At 42.7% G+C, this 22,371-nt stretch overlaps 1 protein-coding gene across 9 annotated transcripts in view; it reads left to right on the forward strand.

The window, feature by feature from the left end:
- Positions 1-22,371, forward strand: part of sox6 (SRY-box transcription factor 6) — a 133,496-nt gene that overhangs the window by 91,850 nt on the left and 19,275 nt on the right. For 7 of the 9 annotated variants that reach the window (XM_074666843.1, XM_074666847.1, XM_074666844.1 and 4 more), the window contains 5 exons: positions 2,320-2,443; positions 6,397-6,476; positions 14,613-14,762; positions 17,227-17,407; positions 17,889-18,076. In XM_074666843.1, coding sequence (XP_074522944.1) covers positions 2,320-2,443; positions 6,397-6,476; positions 14,613-14,762; positions 17,227-17,407; positions 17,889-18,076 — 723 coding nt within the window. The remainder of the gene's footprint in view (positions 1-2,319; positions 2,444-6,396; positions 6,477-14,612; positions 14,763-17,226; positions 17,408-17,888; positions 18,077-22,371) is intronic. The other 2 variants (XM_074666845.1, XM_074666851.1) reach the window with 1 other exon arrangement.

Consider the following 22,371-nt stretch of genomic DNA (forward strand, 5'->3'; position numbering starts at 1 on the left):
CATTCTCCAGCTCTTCAAGATCATCTTGGCAATGGAAGAATCCTGGGCACTCAGCCCACACATAGATGAACTTGAGGGTAACTCTTAAAGAGAGGAGGTGGGGTTTACAGAAAGAGAATGAGCCACACATACATACACATCTTTATGTTTTTCTTCTACTTTACTTTGACAGTCAAATTAAAAAAGACAGCACTTGTGAAAATGTAATAGGACCTGCTCAGCCACTGTGCCAGCTGTTAATTGACAGCTCAACTAACCTCCACTATTTGTTGCCACCTTGAAGCTCCTCAAAATTTGATTTGCCTTTCTCTGACATTAGTTGCCGTAAATTAAACTTTAATGCGCAGAGCTCATTACTGCAAATCACAGCCATTCCAACTCAATGCAGTTATTTCCCCTTCAGCACACATTCACACCCTGTCTTGCCTCACTGAGTCTTGTATATTCTGCTCCATATTTTAAAATAATAATTGTAATAAAAGGCGATATCCCAGATGAAATCACATAATTTACATTGAGTGCTGGAGAAAAATGCCTTTAAGTATCACATAGTGTTTCACTTACTGTAGATCTGAATATATCCCATGTACATCACATGTGCATGAATGAATTTATTTCAAAGCAAAATTTATATTTCTAACATTACACCCTTACACTACACGGTTTTAGTCTCACACAGATGTATGGACTTCGCTGTACTGTAATAATTCACCGTCTTTGAAAGACTTTATTTAAATGTGACATTGTAAATTTACAGCTGATGCTCCTTCTTGGGTTGTAAAAGTGTATGAACCAGGACCTATCACACTTGTAACACACTTGGACTTAAGAGAGTCCTTTCCTGCCCTGTGACTACCGCATATTCAGCAACAGCCTCCATCTGGTTTTACAGTCCAAATACACAGACAGAGAAAAGCTGTGTTCCCCAGTGCCCCCCCTCTACCCCCCTCGCCTGTCACTGGCCCTACCTCATGTTGTGACATTAATTATTGTGTTTTTCCATATGTTCCATACATGCAAGGCCAAGATCCATCTTTCATCCATCCAGCCTGGAAACTTGGAACAGTAATCCCCATAAAGCAATGTTTTATTTAAGGTCATTTGTCGCAGTCTCCTCAGCCATTTATTTTTCTTCAGCAGCAGCACTTTTTACAGAATTACTTTTAGAGGAACCACATACTTTTCTATTCTTCTATAATGCACTTTCTGCACTTGCACTTCTGTAAAAGCTCAGTAGACATAAAATGCTTCTATTTATTTAGTTTTCAGTCTAGCTTTGCACCTCTGGACCGATCAATAAAGTAGTTTTAAGAAGGTTTAGCCTGCTTTAAAGTGGGCCTGTCTGCTCCAGTAAAGGGTCTACAGGGGGGTGGGCAGCACAGGCTGAAAAAGTGGAGATCATAGCAGACCTCAGCCAGAACATGGGGGGAGTCGTTGCTCAGAGCAGGTTGATTTCATGCCCCAATGCAGCGGCAGTAATTGCACCCAGACCCGTTTTATTGCGAGTTGATTTTAAGGAGGGATGAATGGAGAAACATTCTGTAAAGTGTTTATTTTGGGGGATGACCTTTATTAACCCATTTTCCAGGCAGGTTCCCCTGAGGTGGCCTGGCACGTTGCTAGATTAACCCTTTCAAGCTTGTAGTAGCTGAGCTGCTCCTCATCACAGAGTTTCAGGAAGCAGAGAATGACAGTAAGATTGGAGCTTGCAACATGTGTGCAGACACCCCCCCCCCCCCCCCCCCTTTTCTTTTTTTTTTTTTTTCCTTTTTGAGTCACTTTTTGAGTCATAAGCTGTTCAGCAACCTTAGGCACAAATATGCTGATAATCCCAGGAGGCAAGTCAGCAACAGAGTGGAGTTTAATATCTAAGTGGGGCAGACAGTCAGAGAAGGCAAACAATGATTGTCTGCAGGCTTTATTTTATCATTGATAATAAAAAAAAATCTTTTCATAAGATGTTGAATCTAATGCACTTGCATAGTGTCATTGAATGCATGTTCCACCATGCACACTACTTTTCTCAAGTAGCCTCTCTGCTCTCCATCCTGCATGTCACTCCCTCCAACTGATGCTGTAACAATGTACGTACACGGGGCCTTTGATGTGCTGAGGTGAAATTGTGGTTTGGATTAAGAGCTGGCGCAGCTTGGCCAGGTATTGTGCGAGCACACGAAGGCCGTCATTGCCACGGAGCCCCCTGTCAGCACGCGTTAGAGAGAGCTGTGATCTGGCCTCCCCCCCTGAGTGGGCTCTGTGTTTCTGTGTACCATGACCGTGCTTAGGCCTCTCTCTGATCTCCGCTCTCTATCTGTTCAGCAGGTCCAGGGTCACATGCCTCCGCTCATGATCCCCATTTTTCCACACGACCAACGCACTCTGGCAGCAGCAGCCGCCGCCCAGCAAGGCTTTCTCTTCCCCCCGGGAATGTCTTATAAGCCAGGTATGCTTGCATCTTAAGTCCTCAATTTGTGCCCTCCTTTCTCTCTGCTTTCACATTCCCTTTTGTCTTTGACTTTTAATGATTATAATTTCAAGTCTCAAGATTGTTAAAAGTGCATGACAAATGTGCAGCAACACATGTTTGATTCACACCTGAGACTTGTCTGAACTTGGATTTGAGACAAAGCCTGGGAATGTTCTAGACCATGTGGAACAATAGATACGGCTGGAGAAACAGAGGAATGTAAACATATATTCAACATGAAAGTATCTTTCAAGAGTGTGCTGGCTGTAATTGTTTCTCAAGTATCTGCTGTTCAGATCCAATAACATGGGAGATGAACCATTTTTGAAACATCCACAGTTGTTACTTCTTCAAACCCAAACTTTGATTACTGTTGAGGTGGTTATTTCTTCTCAAAGTGCAATTAAGTACTGAAAAGAAAATTAGAAGGTGGGTAGTTTGAGGATGATGCAAAGAACAGGTTTTGCTGTGCGTATAACTGTTTTCTGCGCCTGTTGCAACATGCCCCTTCTCACACTTTTGTGTTTTGCATTGAGTGAAAGAGGAGCCCTCCACAGACTCCAAAATAAAATATAAATGTTTTCAATGTTGCAACATGCTGACTGTTACCATGTCAAATTGTTCGGTTCACACATCCCTGTAAATACGTGAACATCTCAGACGTACCACCACATACAACTTAACTTGGATGTAATAGTTCAATCAAATAAAAGTAATCGTCTGCTTTTCTTTTCCTGGTTCTCTCCACTGAACATGCAAAAGAAGGGGACAATGTTATGTTTATATATAAGAACTGTTCTGTTAAAGAGAGAAGGATTTATGAGTCAGCCAAAAAATGGAAAGAAAATGTATTTATGTCTGCTTTAAAGCAACACTCGAAGAAGAAGGCTGACTAAAAAAAATGAGAAAAAGAAACACAGGGAAGTCAGCAGGTTTGCAGTAGAACATTAAAAGGTGTGGTAGTGCAGTTAATGAATTAACTATAAAACCACAGGATGAAAAAGAAAGTCAGCTATTTTGGAACTATGGAGCCATGACAGCTTAAACAAAGTGCCTGAGGGGGAGTCTTTCACCAGTGTGCTTTCTGCAATAGGTTTGACACGGAAAATGTTTTAGTTCAGATAACAGGAGTTATTATGGAATCATGGTCAGGGGTCGCCATGTGTATGCTTCTTGCATTATTCATGAGTTAATGAAGAAATAGCAAAGGGGGTCTGAAAATGACTCTTGTAGTCAGGAGAGGGACTTTGAAAACCTCTATTATTTCCTCTCCATCCAACACAATATGCACAACATACCCGAAGACTACAATGTTATCGCCACCACCTGCAGGGTATACAGGATGCCGCTGTGTCCTTTCGCTATGAAGTGAGTGGCCAAGCATTCACTTCCAAGACTAAGGCACACTAATCTGATGTTATCATTATGAGACAGCTCCCAGGGACCACTGCTTATGACCCCGGCCCTGTGGTGCTCACATGGCAACAGAGTCATTCTGGCACAATGGTGGTAAGTCATCACCCTGTCCGCTAGCTGTGCTCAATGGCCTGGTTAGGCATGGTAGACAAGCACAGTGGTAGAAACACACACTCATCTTTTAAACAAATAGATATGAGTCTGACTTCTCTGTCTGTCTGCACTGTGTACACAGACATGGAGACATGGTAGCATCCAGTCAGACGTGCCTTTAATGGACCTGTAGTATGACCCTTTAGCCTTTGGAGTCTGGCTGCCTCCTTAATAGATATCCTGCTGGTACTTCAAGGTTCCCTGATGCCATTTATTCTAAAGTTTTAACCTATTAGCACATTTTAGTGACCACATCTATGCTGGTTCTCAGATGAAAGTACAAAAAAAGATTAATTTTTTATTTTTTGTGGGGGGGGGGGGGGGGGGGGGGGTTATTAAAAACTTAAAACACCAGAGAGATATGATACATTCAGATATGAATTATTGGTTTCTACATGGGAAAATATAAACTTAAGAGCTGTTACCATGTCTGGAAACAAAAATGTGATTTAGGAAACACTGAAATCAAGTGTCCATGTGTAAAATCAGTCGTTAAAGGTATTCGCAGACAGTTCCTCGCAGCAGCTTTAAGCCTTGAAGAATTGCATGTTTTCTTTCCCTTTATATCTATTGTCACTCAATTAAATTTAACTTGGTATGCTAAGGTTTCATACACATAAAATGTACTTTGCACAGTTGTTTCAACAACTAAAATAATGTATCAGGGTAATTATTGTCATGTAAGCCTGTTTCTCTGTCAACAGCTTTGGTAATTCGATAAAATTTGAAAGGGAAGATTAAGTTACAGGGCTGCTGTCATACAGTTCATTCATCATCATTTGATCTGCTCTAAGAAAGGTCTTAGCTACATCTGTCAACCCTCTGCAGATCTATTACTAGTACTTTATGACATGAGTGGGAAATACAGGCTGTTGTGACTATGGTGTCACCTGCATTGCTCCCGTGGGCATGGGACCAGACATGGTCAGTTGAAAAGGCACTGTTTTAGATGTGATTCCCTGGTGATGCTAGCCTGGCACTGTGCCATTCTGACAGTCTGGTGCCTCAACATAGACTGTGTGCCACCAAGACCCAGACCTTGAAGCACGAGACTCCCCAGTAAATGATGTGCGCTCACTTAGCACATGACCCTCCCCAGGTTTCACATGACATCTAAAGACATCCAGCCATTTATTATTCCCACTCCTACGTCACAGACAGCACAGAGACAGGGAGAAAGCGATACCAAAAAGAGGTGGTGTAGAAATAACCACAGTACCCCCCCTCAACTTTCTCTCTCCACATCCAACCCAGCACTATTTGAAACCACCTCTGCTGTGTGATTTTATTTGCTACTAAATGGGGATTGAATTTCCATGGCCTGTATCACATTGTGCTGTGCAGTACAAGATTGCAAAGTGAGGCGAGCCGAGCGAGCAAGGGCAAAGTGAAAGAGAAGGTATATACATTTACCTTGTCTGTGGCTTAATGGCTCCATATGTTTGTGAGAAGAAGTGGCAGGCAGAAGTAGGGTCTGAGCGAAAGCCAACTACCCCCTCCCTTCACCCACTGTGCGCCCCATCTCCGCTTCTCCACACACATGCCTCAAAACCAACCTCTGCTCGGTGATCGTTGGACTGCCCCGTCTCAATGGGGCTGTTCTGTCTGTCTCAACACACTAGCCTAAGTGTGTAAAAGGGCCTGGTGCTCAGTTTTACTTCCCCCAATGGATATCACTCATACAGCAGCCGTTTTTATACCCCAGCCTGACAAAAGTGCTAATGGCAGACCAACAGTAGTGAACGGTAATAAATACTGCTGCTATTTGGACACCAATTCACTGTTGTTGATCACAGTGATATGTGAGATAAGAAAGTGTGGGATTACTTTGCACCTTGTTATTGTGACTGCACACTTGTTCCAACCAGTCTGGATATAAGTGCTTTCACTCAGCTGCCAACTCACTCAGGAACAAACAATGTAGAGTTGAACAATAGCCAGACAAGTCTACAGCTGTAGGAGCTGCCTGAGAGAACATGTTTGTTCTTTTACATAACCGTTAACTGAATAAAAGGCAAAATATTTCACATTTTAACTGAAACCTTGAAAATACCCTGAATCTGTTTAAGTTTGCAGTAGTGGTCGTTGCTGCTTTCCAGGAGCAGAACAGTGCAGGTGAAGGAAAAAGGGAATGGTGTAAAATGCTCCCAAGTAATCCTGCTCCAGTCAAACCAGTTTAGCCTTTTGTTAATGCAGATGTTTGGGCTCAAAGCCGAGGGCTCGTTGCAATGTGCCACATTGCTGTGGCAAACCATTGCAGGGCGCTGGGATCTGTGTTGGCACTTGCCTGGTTGCTGTGGGCCGGCTCATTGTCTGAACCTGCAAGCATTGTCGTCTTTCTCTCTCTCCCTCTCTGACAGGTGATAACTACCCGGTGCAGTTCATTCCATCCACAATGGCAGCTGCAGCAGCGTCAGGACTCAGCCCCCTTCAGCTTCAGGTATGTACTGTACTATGACAAAGAATGCTAGGGACGCCCGCCAAGCCTAGGGCAGAAAGGATGGCTAAGCAGCTGTACGCTAAGTAATGAGCAGCACACTAAATAATCCTGGAGGCCCCCTGGCTCACACACGCTTATCACCTTACATATGTAATTTATCCTGTTTTATAGAGGATTTATCCCCACTAGCTCTGCTAGACAGAGTAGCAAGGAAGATAATAGTTATTAGAGGGAATGAGAATCACTTTGGTTGCCTTAATCGCCTGCCAGTGAATTTATCAGAAGACAATTGAGTGTGTAAGCAAAGATCTCCTCTCTATTGCTTTTTCCAGCAGAACTGTGGTGACATTTCTTTTATCCCTATAGGGAAAACAATAAAGAAAAAGAATATAAATCTGAGCAATTATAACGTATGTCACTCAGTATACACTGTATGTAATAAAAGCAAATTCATGGCATGTAAGACAGAGTGAGGCTGAATGAGGGTTTAAAGCCACGGAAAATATTGGGATGGGCTCCAAGCCCTTCAGGCTCCTCCAGGACTTTTCTCACACAGCGTTTAAAAAAGCTGAACCCAGGTCAGAGCTTAACCTGAGGCCATACTGTTTAATATAGATAATCATCTGCGTTCATTCTTCAAGTTGTTAGGATTAGAAATACTACTGTTACCACAGCTTGTGTCAGCGTTATCTGTGCTACTGTACCCTCCACCAAAACCTTTAAAGACGTGTTAGCTTTTAAATAATAAACACATAACGATATAAAGCTGATTAATAACCACCTCTTTTTAGCTGCTGGTTTGCTTCTTTAACTATCAGTTTCCTCTGTGTAACAGAAGATTTATGAAGGAGTTATGAAACAATTTATCAGTACTATTGTCTGATAACAAAACAGGAAAACTAAGGAATAAAAGCCTGTCTCCTTACATGTGGTTAAGTATCCTCTACTGCTGAGTCAACAACAACGCAACGTTCTGAAAAGATGTGACGTGTCATTCAAGAGCAAAAGCAAAAAGAAATATGTCAAGATTAAACAAGAGAGCTTGAGACTGAGACGGGAACTCTTTGCATGCTGATATATGTTGCATTTGTCCTTCAGAGGCTACCACTGTCAATGTGCATGAGCCTCGGCAAGTTGGAACAATGCACACAGCTGGCTCTGAAGAGCTGTGTGTCATTACGCAGCCACGAGAAGAGCTAAAAGAAAAATATAAGGCTTTAAAGTAGTCTGCTCATGTCTGAAGACATGTATCTATGACAGAGAGGGAAAAAGTTTCTGGAGTGTAAATGTTTTGTGTATTGTACAGAAGGCCATTGGAGAAGAGTGGTGGTGTAGAAAAGCATGCTGGGTCTAATTTTAGTGGTGCATGAGGTCAGATGAGACAGTCATATATCTGAAGGTTGGGGTGAGGAGGGGAGACGGGCCTGGAGTGATTAATTCTGATTATGTATCTAACCCTGGGAATGGGCAAAAACAGTGCCTCCAAGACCATGACTTGGCTGACCTTTACAGAACACAGTAAACAAAAAGAGGTGCATTTTCCATTAATTGAAGTCTGTCAGCCTGTTGAATATTTCGCCTGCTGGCTGCTATTTACCCTGCATAGAGACTCCCCTTAAAACAGCAAGGCAAGTCAAACATGCCCTTTCCTACATAGCTGGGATCAACAAACCATGTGACTGCCACCACTTCCTCTACAAAGCACTAGGAGCCAGCTATGATTAAAATCATCATATCGAGGCAGACATGGAATTAAGTTAGAGTTGTCTGTCTCCTCGCTTTTGGAGCAATAACAGCACATGTACCCTCCTTTTTCTCCAAATTAAACTTTTGAAAAGTCTAGTCCAATACCTGTATTTGTGCACTTGTGGAAATGGTATGATTAGGTCAAAAGAAGAAATATAGCGTAAAAAATAGGTCTTGGCGATTCACTGTCGACCAAACAGTTTGAATACAAAATGTATGACAAAAAGTGGAGTAACACAAAAAAGCCCCACTTTTACAAAATATTCTATTTATTGACATGCCCCTGAATTTCTCTTTTTCTTTATGCATCATCAAGCATAATATACACCAGTTACCCTTTAAACTCACCTACACTTTCCAGCTCTTTCTTCATTTTCCTCTCACGCATTTTTCCGTCTTGCTTATGACTGAAACTGCTGCCCTCCAATTAAAATATCTTCTCCTGTCAGGTGCATGGCAAGGTATAATTTCCCCCTATTTACTCTCTTTAGATTGTGCAATATATGAACCTTAAAAATTAACTTATTGAAAGTATTAGTTCCCACAATGCTGTGGAGGTAATGTGATCAGCCATCCAGTTGGAGAGGCTAGCCGCGCCGTCAGTCTTAATGTTGGACACTCAGCCGCTTCACAATCTCCTCTGTCATACCAGACTGGGACCCCCGCCCTCCTTTTTCACCGCCCTTTCCCTCTACACAAGGAAAACCCAACGATGTAACAAAGGCTTAGGGCTGATGGATGTAAATGAATCCACCACGATGCGTTTGAGTGTTGGAGACTGTAATTTGCTTGTCAATAAAGGGTGGTAGCATCACTCTGGTGGCTGGCAGTCTGCAAGTGGCTGTCACCAGGCATTGCTGTACCACAGGGCAATTTCACTCAATGTTTTTCCTGACAGATTGGCTCTCGTGCTCAACTCACAGGAGAGGAGGCGGGTAAACTATCCCAGCGCGACATGCCCATCTTTATTAGTGCCCACACAGAGCCGGGATGAGCCCAGGACCAGCAGGAAACAATGGCTCCGTCCCTGCCTGTCCTTTCTTGATTACAACTGACACCTCTCAGCGAACAGAGGAAATTGTGCTCAGATTGTACACCAATCTGTCAGGACACCTACTATATTCAATCCGGTGAAGAGATAACACAAGGAATTTCCCTAATACCACAAAAGAATCTCCTCTATGGGACAAAACTTGAATTGCTGTTTGTACACTCCACTCTGCATCAGTTGCAGACTAGAAAAACAATTTACTTAAGGCCGACATGGTCTTAATATATATCACCCGTCCTTTTTACATTTACAGAGCCTCTAAACAGTAGAAGGCCTTTGAGAAAGTCCTGTTTTCTATTATTGGAAGCAGACTTTGGGGTTAAAGCCATTTTAAGGAAAGCATTATTGGATAAAACCAAACATCTGGGTTCTCTGCTTGCACTAACACTGTTAGGACTAAAGAAATAGAAACCCTCTGCTTTCACTCAGTCAATGCTGCACTTTCTCTGTCCCACTGTCTTACTTTTCCAATTTACAGAGCACAATTTGGATCTTCTTTAAATATCTTATTTTGTGCACTACTACTTGAATTCCACTTCATCCTGTTTTTGTTATACTTTACTTCTCTCATAGCCCAGTCTCATCTTGTGCTTTTACCCTTATTCTGTAAAGTACTGGGAAGTCAAGCTGTATTGTAGAAATGTATTGTGCTGCTGGCTTTGCAACCACATCTTTCTAGACCTTTTGCTCAGGTCTAGGCCTAGCTTCAGCTCTGTAAAGATGAAAAGCAGCCCACACGCTCAGCAGCAACCTTGACCAGAACTCCAGCAGACGGACACATCTGAAGGAGTACTCAGAAACTCAGACAACTGGAGCGATAAGAAAGAGTGTTACGCAGTCAGGGACAAACAGGAAGAAAGTGGGAGAGCAGCAAACCTGCACATTATCTTTTGTTTGGATGTAAATGCCTGTGTAGTACAGATGTGAGGAAACGGCTTCCATCATTAACAAGTGAAGCACTTTTGACTTTGAAACAGAGAGAGTGGAGGAGGAGGAGGAGGGGAGAGAAGAGAGAACAGACGTACTGTAGAGAGCAGCTGTTTCTGTGTTTATGAGCAGAGGAGCTCGGTCTTTGAAGGTAACCCAGAGCAGAGCAGCAACGCTAGCTGTGTGTGGAAGGCTGGCTAATAGGACAGCTAGGTGAGCAGCTGGATGGAGGCAGTGGTGAACAGAGGGACAGATGGACAGATAGAGTGGATAATGCAGCGAGCGGCACTGAATGGGAGGGCTGGCTCGGGGGCCCCTGAGCCTGGAGAGCCCACACAAACACACACTTACGAAGATGTATTTGAATGTGTGTGTGCCAGGGAGAGAAACAGACAGAGAAGGACTTAAACATATATACTGTTGATGTAAGATAGAGAACTTAGATAAAGGAGGGGTTGGAGTAGAGCAGGTTGAGTGCCAGCAGATGAGACAGATGTTGGGCCATACTGGAAAGCTTCGGCACAGTGCACCAGGACGCCTTCCTCCACTCCTGACATCTGGGCCTAGCCTGGGTCAGACTGCCTGCTCGCCCTGGGCAATGAGCCTGTACAAGCCTTGTGGCTAACGGGGGCTGGCGCTGTGCTGCCTTTTAAATGGCGTGGTGCACTGAAGCACAGTTAATGCCCTCATATCCAGTCCAGTGCTCAGCGCCCAGGCCAGGCAGAGGTGAATGAGACATTGACGGAAAGACAAAGAGTCACACACACACACACAAAGGAAGGAGAGTGTGATTAAGTGAGGGCGGTAATCATCAGATAATGCTCAGCTTATGTTTTACGCACAATGAGTTAACTGGTGGAATCACTTCAGAGGCTGTTTGTTTGCCTTGAATTTACAGTTTGCAGGCTGCAGTTGTATGTGCAGCGCCATGGCTGGCAGCCTGAAATGTGACGAATATCTGCCACTGTTTATTCCACAACACATCACCCAGTTGCTAGTCTGGGAAAACAAGATGCACATTTTCCCCAGAAAGGTTTTCACTCAGTAAAACACATACTGTAAACTCCAGCAGATTAAAATACAAGAAGTCATACAAATGGTATTGTTTTCTCTTCATGAACTTAAGTGTATACTGTGCTGTATTCCCAGCTGTTTGTTTTACGACACAAACATACACTGCCTGTCTAAGATGTCTAACTGCATCAACAGCTGATATAATCAGAGTTTAATGTCGCAGGCAGAAAAGTGAACCTCCCTGTTTAACCTCTGCTGCCTCCAGAGGGCTTGTTTTTAATTACCAGAGGCTAACAGGCTGACCTTGGGCGTGCTGCACTCACTTTGAATCCATGCTTGCTGAGATCTGATGCGCTCTACTGGGATGCAGGGAAATATGGGGTCAAAAGAAAGACCTTAGATTTTGTGTCTCTGTGTCTTTTGATACAACTGTGCATCATTTCAGTACAGTCTTTTCAGAACAGAAAACCATCCAAAGCACTTCAGAAAAAAAGAATAACATGTATCATAGGTTCTAAATATACCGTAGTTCCTATGATGGCAAGTTATCCATGTGTCTTTGAAAGAAAATGGCATGAAGTTTTTCCTGCCTGCAAGCTAAGAGGAAAAAAAACATAGATGTACATATTTCTCTTTTGTTCGTTTCCTTTTTCAATCACATTGAAGACCCATTAGCTATTATGCTCATTTTGCTGTTCTTTTTTTTAACCACACCTTGTGCAGCTCCATGGCTTTTATGAGCAAATGTGTTCTATGAGTTCCATTTTTTTCTAGTCAAACACAGCACAGCAACTACAGAAGTGTACAGAGGAGGAAAAAAGCAGGAAAAAAAAGAGTAGAGCATGTTAACATAGGGCTCCCGAGCTTCTTCCAGGCTTTGGCCTGCCTCAGAGTTGGAGCCCTGACTTTCAGTTTGACCCTAAATGCCATGAACCGTTTGCTGCCCCCGCCTGGCAAGTGGATATGAAGAAGAAGCTAATAGATGTGAAAGAGTCATTTGGGACAGGCAGGCAGATGTCCACTGCTTAGGGAGACCAGATTGGCAGGATGCATCATCCTGTGGCGAGTTAGAAGCAACGCCTTCATGAAACTGAACAGGATGGTGCCAACTTGTTTCAAGAATGCAGATAGGTAGACATTTAACAACTATTTACATAATCCACTTTTAATGCTGAATACTTAAATGCTTGTAGAAAGGCTTTCAGACTACACATTATACACGCCAGTATTGCCTATATGTCCTTCAGCCTTTCATCTATCCCCTTCTTGATTGTATTTATTGTTCTTTGCTCTTGGAGACACCAAGTTTACCTGGTTACAAGGATAACTGTGGCTTCTCATCCCACGGCACTGACCTTCTAATCAGCAATGAAAAGGGGCACCCTGACTGCGCCTAATTTGAGGCAACGTCTAATTGTGCACTTTTTCCGGGACAATAATGTTCTCCTCAGTCAAGGTCAGAGGCAGAGTTGTCGACAGGCCTGTTAGCAAACATCTGTCCAACAGACTCAGCTTCAGCTCCTCAGCTATGACTTGAGTTTTCCCTGAAGTGACCAGTGCTGGATAAAGATTTCTCCTTCTCTTTTTCTCTGTCACTGTTTCTTTCTCTCTCTCTCTCACACACACACACACACACACACACACACACACACACACACACACACACACACACACACACACACACACACACACACACACACACACACACACACACACAAAATGTGGTAACCAGTGACATTAACTAAGTTGCACTCAGAAGAGAGGAAAATAGAGTTGGGTCTGCTCCTGTGTCCAGTCCCGTCCGAGACAAAAGGCTGTTTGTGAAGGAGGTGGGGGCAGTGCTATCATTGTGGGAACATAATCAGTCTGTCATTTCCGCTGCCCATGTGCTGTTGTTGTCCCCAGGTCCCTTGGAAGAATGGGCCTTTTGTACTGCTGCTTATGTGGCAGCGATAAAGTTTCTTACAGAACCACATATGTGTTTATATCTAGAGATACGTGCACGGACATAAGGCGCTTTGTTTGGCTTTAGTCTGCTCTTACACTGCTAAAGGTGAGGCCAGCAAGGCACAGTTCCTTTTTCCAAACAAATGCAGTCTGTGTGACCAGTACAACCAGGAAATGAGACAGAGTTTGCTGATTGGCCAGAGGAAAAGAAAATTAGATTCCCCGTGACAGTAACATCTGACTGAAAAACACAACAAAGCACAAGATTGACCCAGCCCGAGGATAACAGGACAGTGGGGGAGTTAAAGGGTGCTATCTGTCTGATGAAGTGAGGTCTGAAGACTGCATGGAGTAACACTATTTCTCAGACAGCAGCTCCATTTGAAAGACTCTTGCCTTATCCAGCAGGAGACAAAAGCCAATTTCATCACTTACCTGGCGGCCAATCAATGAAGACCTGGGGCAGAAAGAAGACTCAGCAGTGCAGGATTGTTTGGCTCTGTAAGCACAGAAAAACAAACAGAAAAATAATCATCTTGTCAGCCTGGTATTATTTATTTCAGGTTTTTCTCAAAAAGGCACACAATTCAGTTTCAATGCATTAACTGTAACTTGATCTGGGATAAAGGATGAATTACTTTGTCAAAAATCTGATCCAACAGACACTTAGCAGTCTGTGGCTCACCAAATTTTAAAGAAATACTTCCAAACCCTCAAATCAAATTCTTGAACCAACCTTTTCTGTACATGCCACATAATCAGACCAGCGGTGGAAATGTAAAATGAGCTTTCTCAGTTCGACCCTGCAACAGGCACAACTCTAAGTGAGCACTTTGCCAGTCATGTGAACCACCCTCTTGTGTGGTAATGTCACCAACAGTCGGACGTCTTACTGATATAATGCCAAGGAAAATAACGGTGATTACATCAGCGCGCTCTGTGCAGGTTTCTAAGCCTTAATAATGCTTGTGTTTAACGTGTTCTGTGATGGCGGTCCAACTGAGGTTGGGCTAGAAACACTGAGGAATGGGGCTGTCTCACATGGCTGTGTGGAGACAAATCACAGGCCAGAAACTTCAATAGGAAGCAGTGTAGATCTAGAGAAATGAGAGATCTTTGCTAACACACTCGCATCCAGTCGGCAAACTTTTCTCTGTGATGAGTGGAAAATAGGGGCTCCAAGTATTTTGACTGAAAGCCATCTCTGTGTGGTTTTTAAGACTGCTGTCTCTCTCTGGGTTCTGCCTTTGAAATACAGTTAAGACCTTTGATGGAGGTTCTCTGCCAGCCTCATGGAAAGAGAGGGAAGACGTAAAAGAGAGAGGGGGGAGATGAAGGCAGACACAGAAGCAGAGAGAGTTCTAGGGACAGGAAAAGACAGAATATAAAACTTTGAATGTTCGCTGGATTTGGATGTTAACGCCTTGCGGGTTTTCTCCACCTCCCTACAGCAACTGTATGCCGCCCAGCTTGCCAGCATGCAGGTCTCTCCTGGTGCCAAGATGCCCCCGCTCCCCCAGCCCCTCAATGCAAGCGGGCCCATTTCTCCCTCCTCTCTGAAGAATGACAAGAGTTCCTCCAGCCCCATCACTCAAGTCAAGGTAAGACTCTTCACTTGACCAACCTGCCCACCCATCAAGTCAGGCTTTAAGTGCTACTTGACCTAGCCTAGCCTAAATAGTGTAGTTAAATATAAATAAAAAAACATCTACACAGTTCCCTACTTTATGTTACAGAGCCCAGCCTGTAGCGGGCCATCAATCTGTTGGGCTTAACAGGGCGCACTCTCTCTTAACCAGAACTTTGTGGACATGGTTGCTATGGGGAGAGCTGCTCCAAGCCAGTAATTTGTGGAACACATGGTTTCTATTTTTTTTTCACAATGAAAACTTTTTTCTACTTCTTTTCTTCAAACTGAAATGGGATAAAACTGTTACAACAGCGCTACACAAATCTGACAAAAGGGAAGTAAAAAATAGGATTGACGACTGCTTCTGGCTGGCGAGCAAACCAAATGTAGGATGTGTGTTTTCTGCTGCTGTATGGCACGACTCCACCAGACCTCCATGCAGAGGAAAGGCCGTATACATCATCCCCACTCAGTAAGGCCATAATCAGAAACATACGCCCATTTGGAGTAGTTTAGCTTAATAATATCACAATGGAGAGAGATCATAAATCATGTCTTGAAATGGTAGGAAGGCTTTCTCTTCACAAACACACTCTCACTCACACACATTTCCTACTGCCTCCTGCCTCATGGGATTTCAATTGAAAGATTGCCATCAAACTAACATTGAATCACACAAATACAATTCTCTATTTATCAGATTACATTGATGCCAGTCAGGCCAATACTAATAAAACAATAATTGGAGTCATAATATTACAAATGTTGCCAATAATCACAGATTTATGGATTTTAAATGAAATTTATCAACCATAAATGGAAAGCAAACATAAACTGGCATCACCCCATCTGTGTCCACAGTCCAATGGAATTAGATTGCCTTTAGTTTTGTTTGTGTGCTTTCAGCTTCACTGCATGACAAACTGTTATTGGCACAGCAATAACAAGGCCTTGGGGCAGTCTGTGCTTGAGCCATATGTTTGGACAAGGAGACACTTGGGCTTTGAGAGGGAGTGTTAATGACAGCATGCCATCATCAGATTCAAAACTGCTGTATACCCAGGGCAGCTTACACTCTGCAAAGAGACATAATCTTAATAATATACAAATGATGCATTAATTCTCTGCATAGTATTCAGGTGAAAATGGATTTTAACGATTCTTATCATCAAAGGCATCTTCACATTCAAAAAAAAAGATTTTGATGTTGCATTGAATCACTCCAATAACCTTATGTTTTAATTTCTGAAATGAAAAATACACATTTTTAAATAAATTAAAAAAGGAATTATTTTCTTAATTTTCTTTTCAACATCAACTTGCAAAGCAGTTAGCTTTGTACAAATGGTTAAAGCCACTCAAGTTTTCTAAGGTTACTTTGGCTTTGTTGTCATTTGTTCTTCTTTCAGTAGTCATGTCCTTAAACATTTTTAAGATTATAAGAAAGTTCATTGACTTAGGGCATCTCAGTACATGCTTTTAACATCCATCCTCTGCCTCAAATAGAACAGAAGAATAGAATAAAAAAACTCTGTCAAGAGAAAGAAATTTGTCTTTGACAGGCTCATTTAAAAGACAAAATTAAAAGCAGATAAAAAAAGGATTACATTTTGTTCAGAGCAGTTTATCTGTTGGCAAACCACAGGTTTAACATATGTGAAAAACTGCTGAGTGTGGCAACCTGGAAAACGGTGCTCATCTTCCAACAGTAACTCCTCTGAAAGGCTCAGACCAGACCGGAAAGTGCAGCACCGAACAGATGTATCCTCCTCTGACCTCCTCTCAGAATTACAAGTGTTTTTTGAATCACATCATATTTTCTTTAGGGATAGGCATATCAAAGCATATGATAACACCAAGTACGCACAAATGAGGAATGAAATTAGAAAACAAGTTAATGAAGTAGATAATGCAAGTCGACATCTGATGAATGGAACAGCTGTCTTTGATCACTGGCACCACCGTTATCTGGTCATTATTTATTCTTCGAACCGGAGTGCAGACAGTGAGAGCGGGGAGGAGGAGAGGGAGAACAGATGAAGATGTACAGAGAGACAGAATCTGCCTTAATTAGTGTGAACAAAGGCGCTGGGCAACTGTGAAGAAGATCGCAGTGGCACAGCTCCTTACCAAGGATGGATGAGAAAGCATGGAGGAGAAGAGAGGAGAGGAGAGGAGGAGAGAGAAAAGGAGAGGAGAGGAGAGGAGAGGAGAGGAGAGGAGAGGAGAGGAGAGGAGAGGAGAGGAGAGGCTAAGAGTAGGTTTCAAGTAAGGGAGGAGGTGCGGGTCAAGACAGAGATCCTATAATTAAGCAGGAACAGAGGAGGAACTGTGCTGTCTGGGAATCCTGAGCTCCCCCTGAAAATGGGTGGAGGAGGGAGGGGGGCACCTATTCACATCTGTCTTCCCTCACACTCCTCTCTCTCCTGCCGTAGGAGGAGGGAACACAGCCGCTCAACCTGTCTGCTCGGCCAAAGACGACAGACATGGTCAAATCCCCGACTTCCCCGTCGCAAAACCTGTTCCTCGGCAGTAAAAGCAGCCCAAACAGTATGATTGGCAAGGGCGGGATCCCCAGCCCGCTTGGATTAGGCCTGGGTCGAGGCTCATCCCATGGTAAGACCTTTTACTGTCTTAACTTCACAAACAAACATGTATTTATTCAATTAACTAAACATATAAAGTGTACTGTCACACCCAGGAAGAGCACATTCAAGAGTTTTGTAATTCTGTTTACTAGATATCACAAAAATATCTGATCATGGAGTGAGGGTCTTTTCAACCTTAGTTAATTATAAAATTTGTTCTGAAAGCAATAATGATACAATGCCTCTTAAGTGTGTTAGATACCAGCATTCATTAGCACTGTCAAATAAAGGGGGCTAAGGATAATTATGAGAGACAGTCGAAAATCAGTGACCCTGCAAGGTGAGCTAAAGGTGTATTGTCAGTTAAAGATATCAACAGTAAGTTTTACTCCTCCAATTATGTGGATTCTCTTTTTTATAACATTGGTTAAGAAGATTAATTTGGTATCGACCAATTGCAAACTTTTTCTGGATCCTACATTTCCTTTTGTGTGCATGTTGTTGAACAGATATCCTGTCCAGCCTCAACTCTACTGCGCTGTTTGGGGACCAGGACACAGTGTTGAAGGCAATCCAGGAGGCCCGGAAAATGAGGGAGCAGATCCAGAGGGAACAGCTGCAACATCACCAGCAGGGCATGGAGGCCAAGCTGTCCGCCCTCAGCTCAGTGGGCCTCAACAACTGCAGAGTTGACAAGGTTAGGACCACTATTAGGCAGCTCAGCTCCACGTCAGGTCTTCTTCATTTCAAGCTTTTTCCACAAAACAAAAAACGAGCTGTTGATCACAGAGTGTTCAGTTCTCCTTGCATGCGGTGCAGGAAAGAAACTATTCAAGAAAGTGGGACATGGCAATGTGGCTATAGGAGTAATTCTTAACACCAATGCATTTCTTTAATCCATGTCCAGGGTGGTCGTATTGATAAGAGCTGGCAAAACTCACTGTTTAAAGATGTTTTGAGTTAAATTATTAGGTATCCGTTAGTGTGTGTGTGTGTGTTTTTTCAGAGGGCTCGGCCTTGGTGATGTTGGTGTGAGAGCCATGACAGGCCATGGCGCTGCCCGGTGCGGGTTAAAAAGACTCTGAAGTCTCTGCCCAATTAAGGCAGACTCGCAGCCCTTCTCCGTCCCCTGACATGGGACGGGGCTGCTTTGTACCAGGAGCACACACTCCCAGGGATTCCCTTTAAAAATATCTTCAATCGATGAGTCAATCAAGGAGAGAAAAAAGCTGTCCTCCTCTCTTCAGCTTGATGCCGTGTTGCCAGTTGGCTGTGAGGAGCAGGCAGGAACTGGGAGCGTTGCTCATTAATATTTCAGCACCTGACACTTTCAACCAGCAGCTTCAACTAGGTCAATGTATATGTAAAAAAGTCAATGAATATCTATTTTGATTTCTCTTTAATTTGGTGTTTTTGGAAGAGATCACTGTCTATGCAGGTGGCAATCAGCTATGCTCTTAATGGAGTGAAGTGAATTAATTGGTGCAGCCCAAAGAGGGGACAGAGACAGCGCCTCTCTTAATACTTACACCTTACTAAGCTGAAAGGAAAAAAGCATCCTGATGATAATCAAACAATTCATTTTATTAGCTCTTTTATTGTCACTTTTTTTCCTAACTTACAAAAAAAGAAAAAATATTACACCAAAACCTCCCATTTTTATATTGTTACAATTTAAGAAAAGTAGACAAGAGATAGTGGCCGTTAGGGACATAATGCAATATTACTCCCTAAGTAACGACTTTTCAAATAGGATCAAATTAACACAATAAAGCTTTAAATAATAACAGAAGGTTCAGCCTGGAAATGCAATTTACATTTAAAGTAATTTAAGGCCTGAGACATATTGCTGCATGAGATCTTCTTGCAAAGACCTCCCAGTATCAATAACTGAGAGCATCCCCTCAGGTAATTTGCTCCTGTTTTCATTACATTACTTATTGTCTTCTTGAATGACACCCTAACCGAGCCCATGCTTGACTCTGGCTTGTGCAAATCATTGTGAGATACCGTCACCTCTTAGTTTCCATGACACTGGCCCTATTAGGATGGTGTGATATGAGAGGCGCGCTTTATCAAGTCAGCTAAAAGAACCGCCCCATCATCTTCATCCTTCGACCGCAATAAAGAACAGTGGGTTGTAATTCAGCTGCAAAATGAGCGAGAAGGAGAGGGAGTCTTTTGCTGATACAAGCCAACGAAGTAGAAAGGTTTGAACGCCCCAGATAAAAGCTTTCACTTTGGTCAGTTTCAGAATATTAATATTTCACGAAAGCGCCTCACCTGACATAAATATGGTGTGGTCTTTAATAGCTCCCCTCCCAGTCCCTTGTTTGGGAGTTTATCACAGTGAGAGCTTACATGGAGAAGATTCTGGAAAGGTAACATAAATGGGATTAAGGAGAGGTTAAGATCATCCAGCATGGCTGTTCGAGGGGGATATTAAATATTGATTTATCCCACTGTAATGACCGAGCTCAGGAGTGGGTCTAAGTGCTGCTAACAGATGGATCAATTCATCTTTTCATACAAAGTGTGTCTGAAGAGTACAATACATACCTCCCAACCCTTATCACTAGGGCTCTTTCTTTCTCTCTTTTCCTGGCCATTGACCTAGGAGAACATGGCTTAGTGCAGACTCTCTGTCCAACGGTATACAAGCCTTTAACCTGAGGACATGTAAAATATTTATACTTTACACAAGCGTCTTCTCTTGCTTGTCTTTTTATTTGTCTGTTTTTACTATATCCCATCAGTACAATAAAACCTTTTACAACCCTTCTACAATTTACCGTTCTGAAATATTTATTTAAAGGTGTTATTGTCTGCAGAGGGCAATTACTTTGTTCCATTATTTACCATCTCCCTCTAACCCGGTGGAAGCTTTTACATAGAATGTGCCGGTAAGCCTACAGTCAAAATACCCAACATCAGAATCCATTTGTAACCATTCGAATTGTTTCCTTCTATTTTGCCCTGTTGCTATATCTAGACATGCTATTTTTGTGGGTCATGGGTGAATAAATATCAAGTGCTTGCATGTCTGCATCCAGGAGCTCCACTGTGTCACCATCCTGTAAGATAGTAGTACATTTGTTGAGCTTGGTCAATGCAAGTTTAAATGTATGTGAGGTATAGAGCCACAGCCAATTTTCCCGGCATTGTGCCAAGTCAAATCTGGTATTCAGCCAAAGAGAAGAGTTCCAACTGCTTAAAAAGCCTTTTTTATGTATATTCACATATTCAATTAAGTCTCTGTCTTGTACATGAGTTTTAGCCAGACTGAGCTGGTGTCTGCTGTAACAAGCATGTGTTTAATAAAAAACCATAATCCAAGCAGAGGGTGGACGATACAAGTAATGCTGGGCCATTAATTGATCAACTTTTCAGCCTGAATCTGGCTTTAATGCACTCCTTTCACCCTGTATCATCACAAATTATATTCTTTTCCAACAGTGCATCAATTTTTTCTTACATTTGTTCCACCCATTGTGTGTGTGATGCCCTGGAGGTGGTGTGAGATAAAATATATTCCTCTGCTGACATGTGCCTAACTGGAATCAAAAGGTGAAAGGCCAGTGTATTAACCTATTGAACTGCCCTTTTCTGCCCTGCCACACCTCCTCTCCTCAGTATTGATGACTACAGTTGTCCATTTCCTGTGTCCCAAAGCTCAACCTGTAAATATTCAAATGGAGCTTACCATGGTGGTCCACAAAATCCAGACTCCTAACCTTTTGGTTACAGTTGTTACACTGTCCCTCCTCTGCGTGTGCACACATACATGTGCATGCGTGTGTTGGTGTGTGTTTGTGTGCATGAGTGTGTATGTGATGCCAGGGCTCTTTTCAGGCAAAGCCCTCACAAAGACTTTGAATATAATCTTGTCTGGTCTGCAGCCCTGGAAGCAATTTTCTGCTCCTTTTCGACTGCTGTCTTGGAAATTGCAAACCAAGGCATTTTGGCTGCAACGTAAATCCTTGGCATACAAGGGTTTGCCCATCCAAATTAGATTATGTGTAGCTTCTAGTCACAGGCTGTAGCCAGCAAGTGCTATTGTGAAGGTTGCTTACATTAACGCTTTGTCCAATTGTTCATGTTTTCCAAAGAATAAAAATAATGTAGGACTCAGGATAATAGTATGTATTTGTGCACAGTATGCGTGTGTGCCTGCAGGCTCCTTTCCCAGGTCAGGTCTTTTGCTCTGTCTCGCGTCTCTCCAGAAAGACATCAACACTGCCTCCTGGTAGGGTCATTTGGCGGTGGTGGCTCCATTATTTTACAGTTGTCATTTAACATGGTGAATTTCTGGCCTGCTGCAGGTGCTCAGAAATGCTGCTGGCCACAGTGACTAAGACCTGTGAGACCACACTCACCATGAGGCACACAGAACAAAGCACGAGGGGAAGAATAGACCACAAAGGACCATTTATAATCCATGGCATTGTTGAAGAAAGAACATAATAGCTCCAGTGTCCAACAAATCTTTTTGAGGTTTTTGTCTTTATATGAAAAAGGTTTTGGTGACGGTACAGTTCCTAACATTGTGCTGTTAGCAACCTAGAGGGTTTGAAAAGGAAGTAGACTCCAGTCCAACTTAGTTCAATACTTCTTGGAGGACTCAGTGAACAGTTCTGGATCACTGAGGACTGAGACCCGTAAAAAAATGATGTCAACACAAATGATCTCAGCAGTTTGGAGAAGACGAAAGGACTGCGCTGAGATGGTTATATTGAATACACTCCTAAAATTATGACATTTTAAGCACAGCTGATTCTAATTGAGAAAAATGAACTCTAAAATGTAGAAAAGTACACTCACCAACACAAAGAACAATTGTTCAGACTGAAAGGACATTGGCACTAAAGGGTCACATTTTGTGGCTTTTTCCTTCAACAAAAAACAACTCATCTTGAATAATAAAAAGCATATCCTTTTATTAAAATCAAACAATAAACACTGAACTGGCACAAAGCCCAGAGAAGGGTTACC

Source organism: Halichoeres trimaculatus, unplaced genomic scaffold (assembly GCF_033239565.1).
Source record: "Halichoeres trimaculatus isolate MK-OKI-2021-1 unplaced genomic scaffold, fHalTri1.1 fHalTri1_scaffold_3, whole genome shotgun sequence".
NCBI classification, from domain to species: domain Eukaryota; kingdom Metazoa; phylum Chordata; class Actinopteri; order Labriformes; family Labridae; genus Halichoeres; species Halichoeres trimaculatus.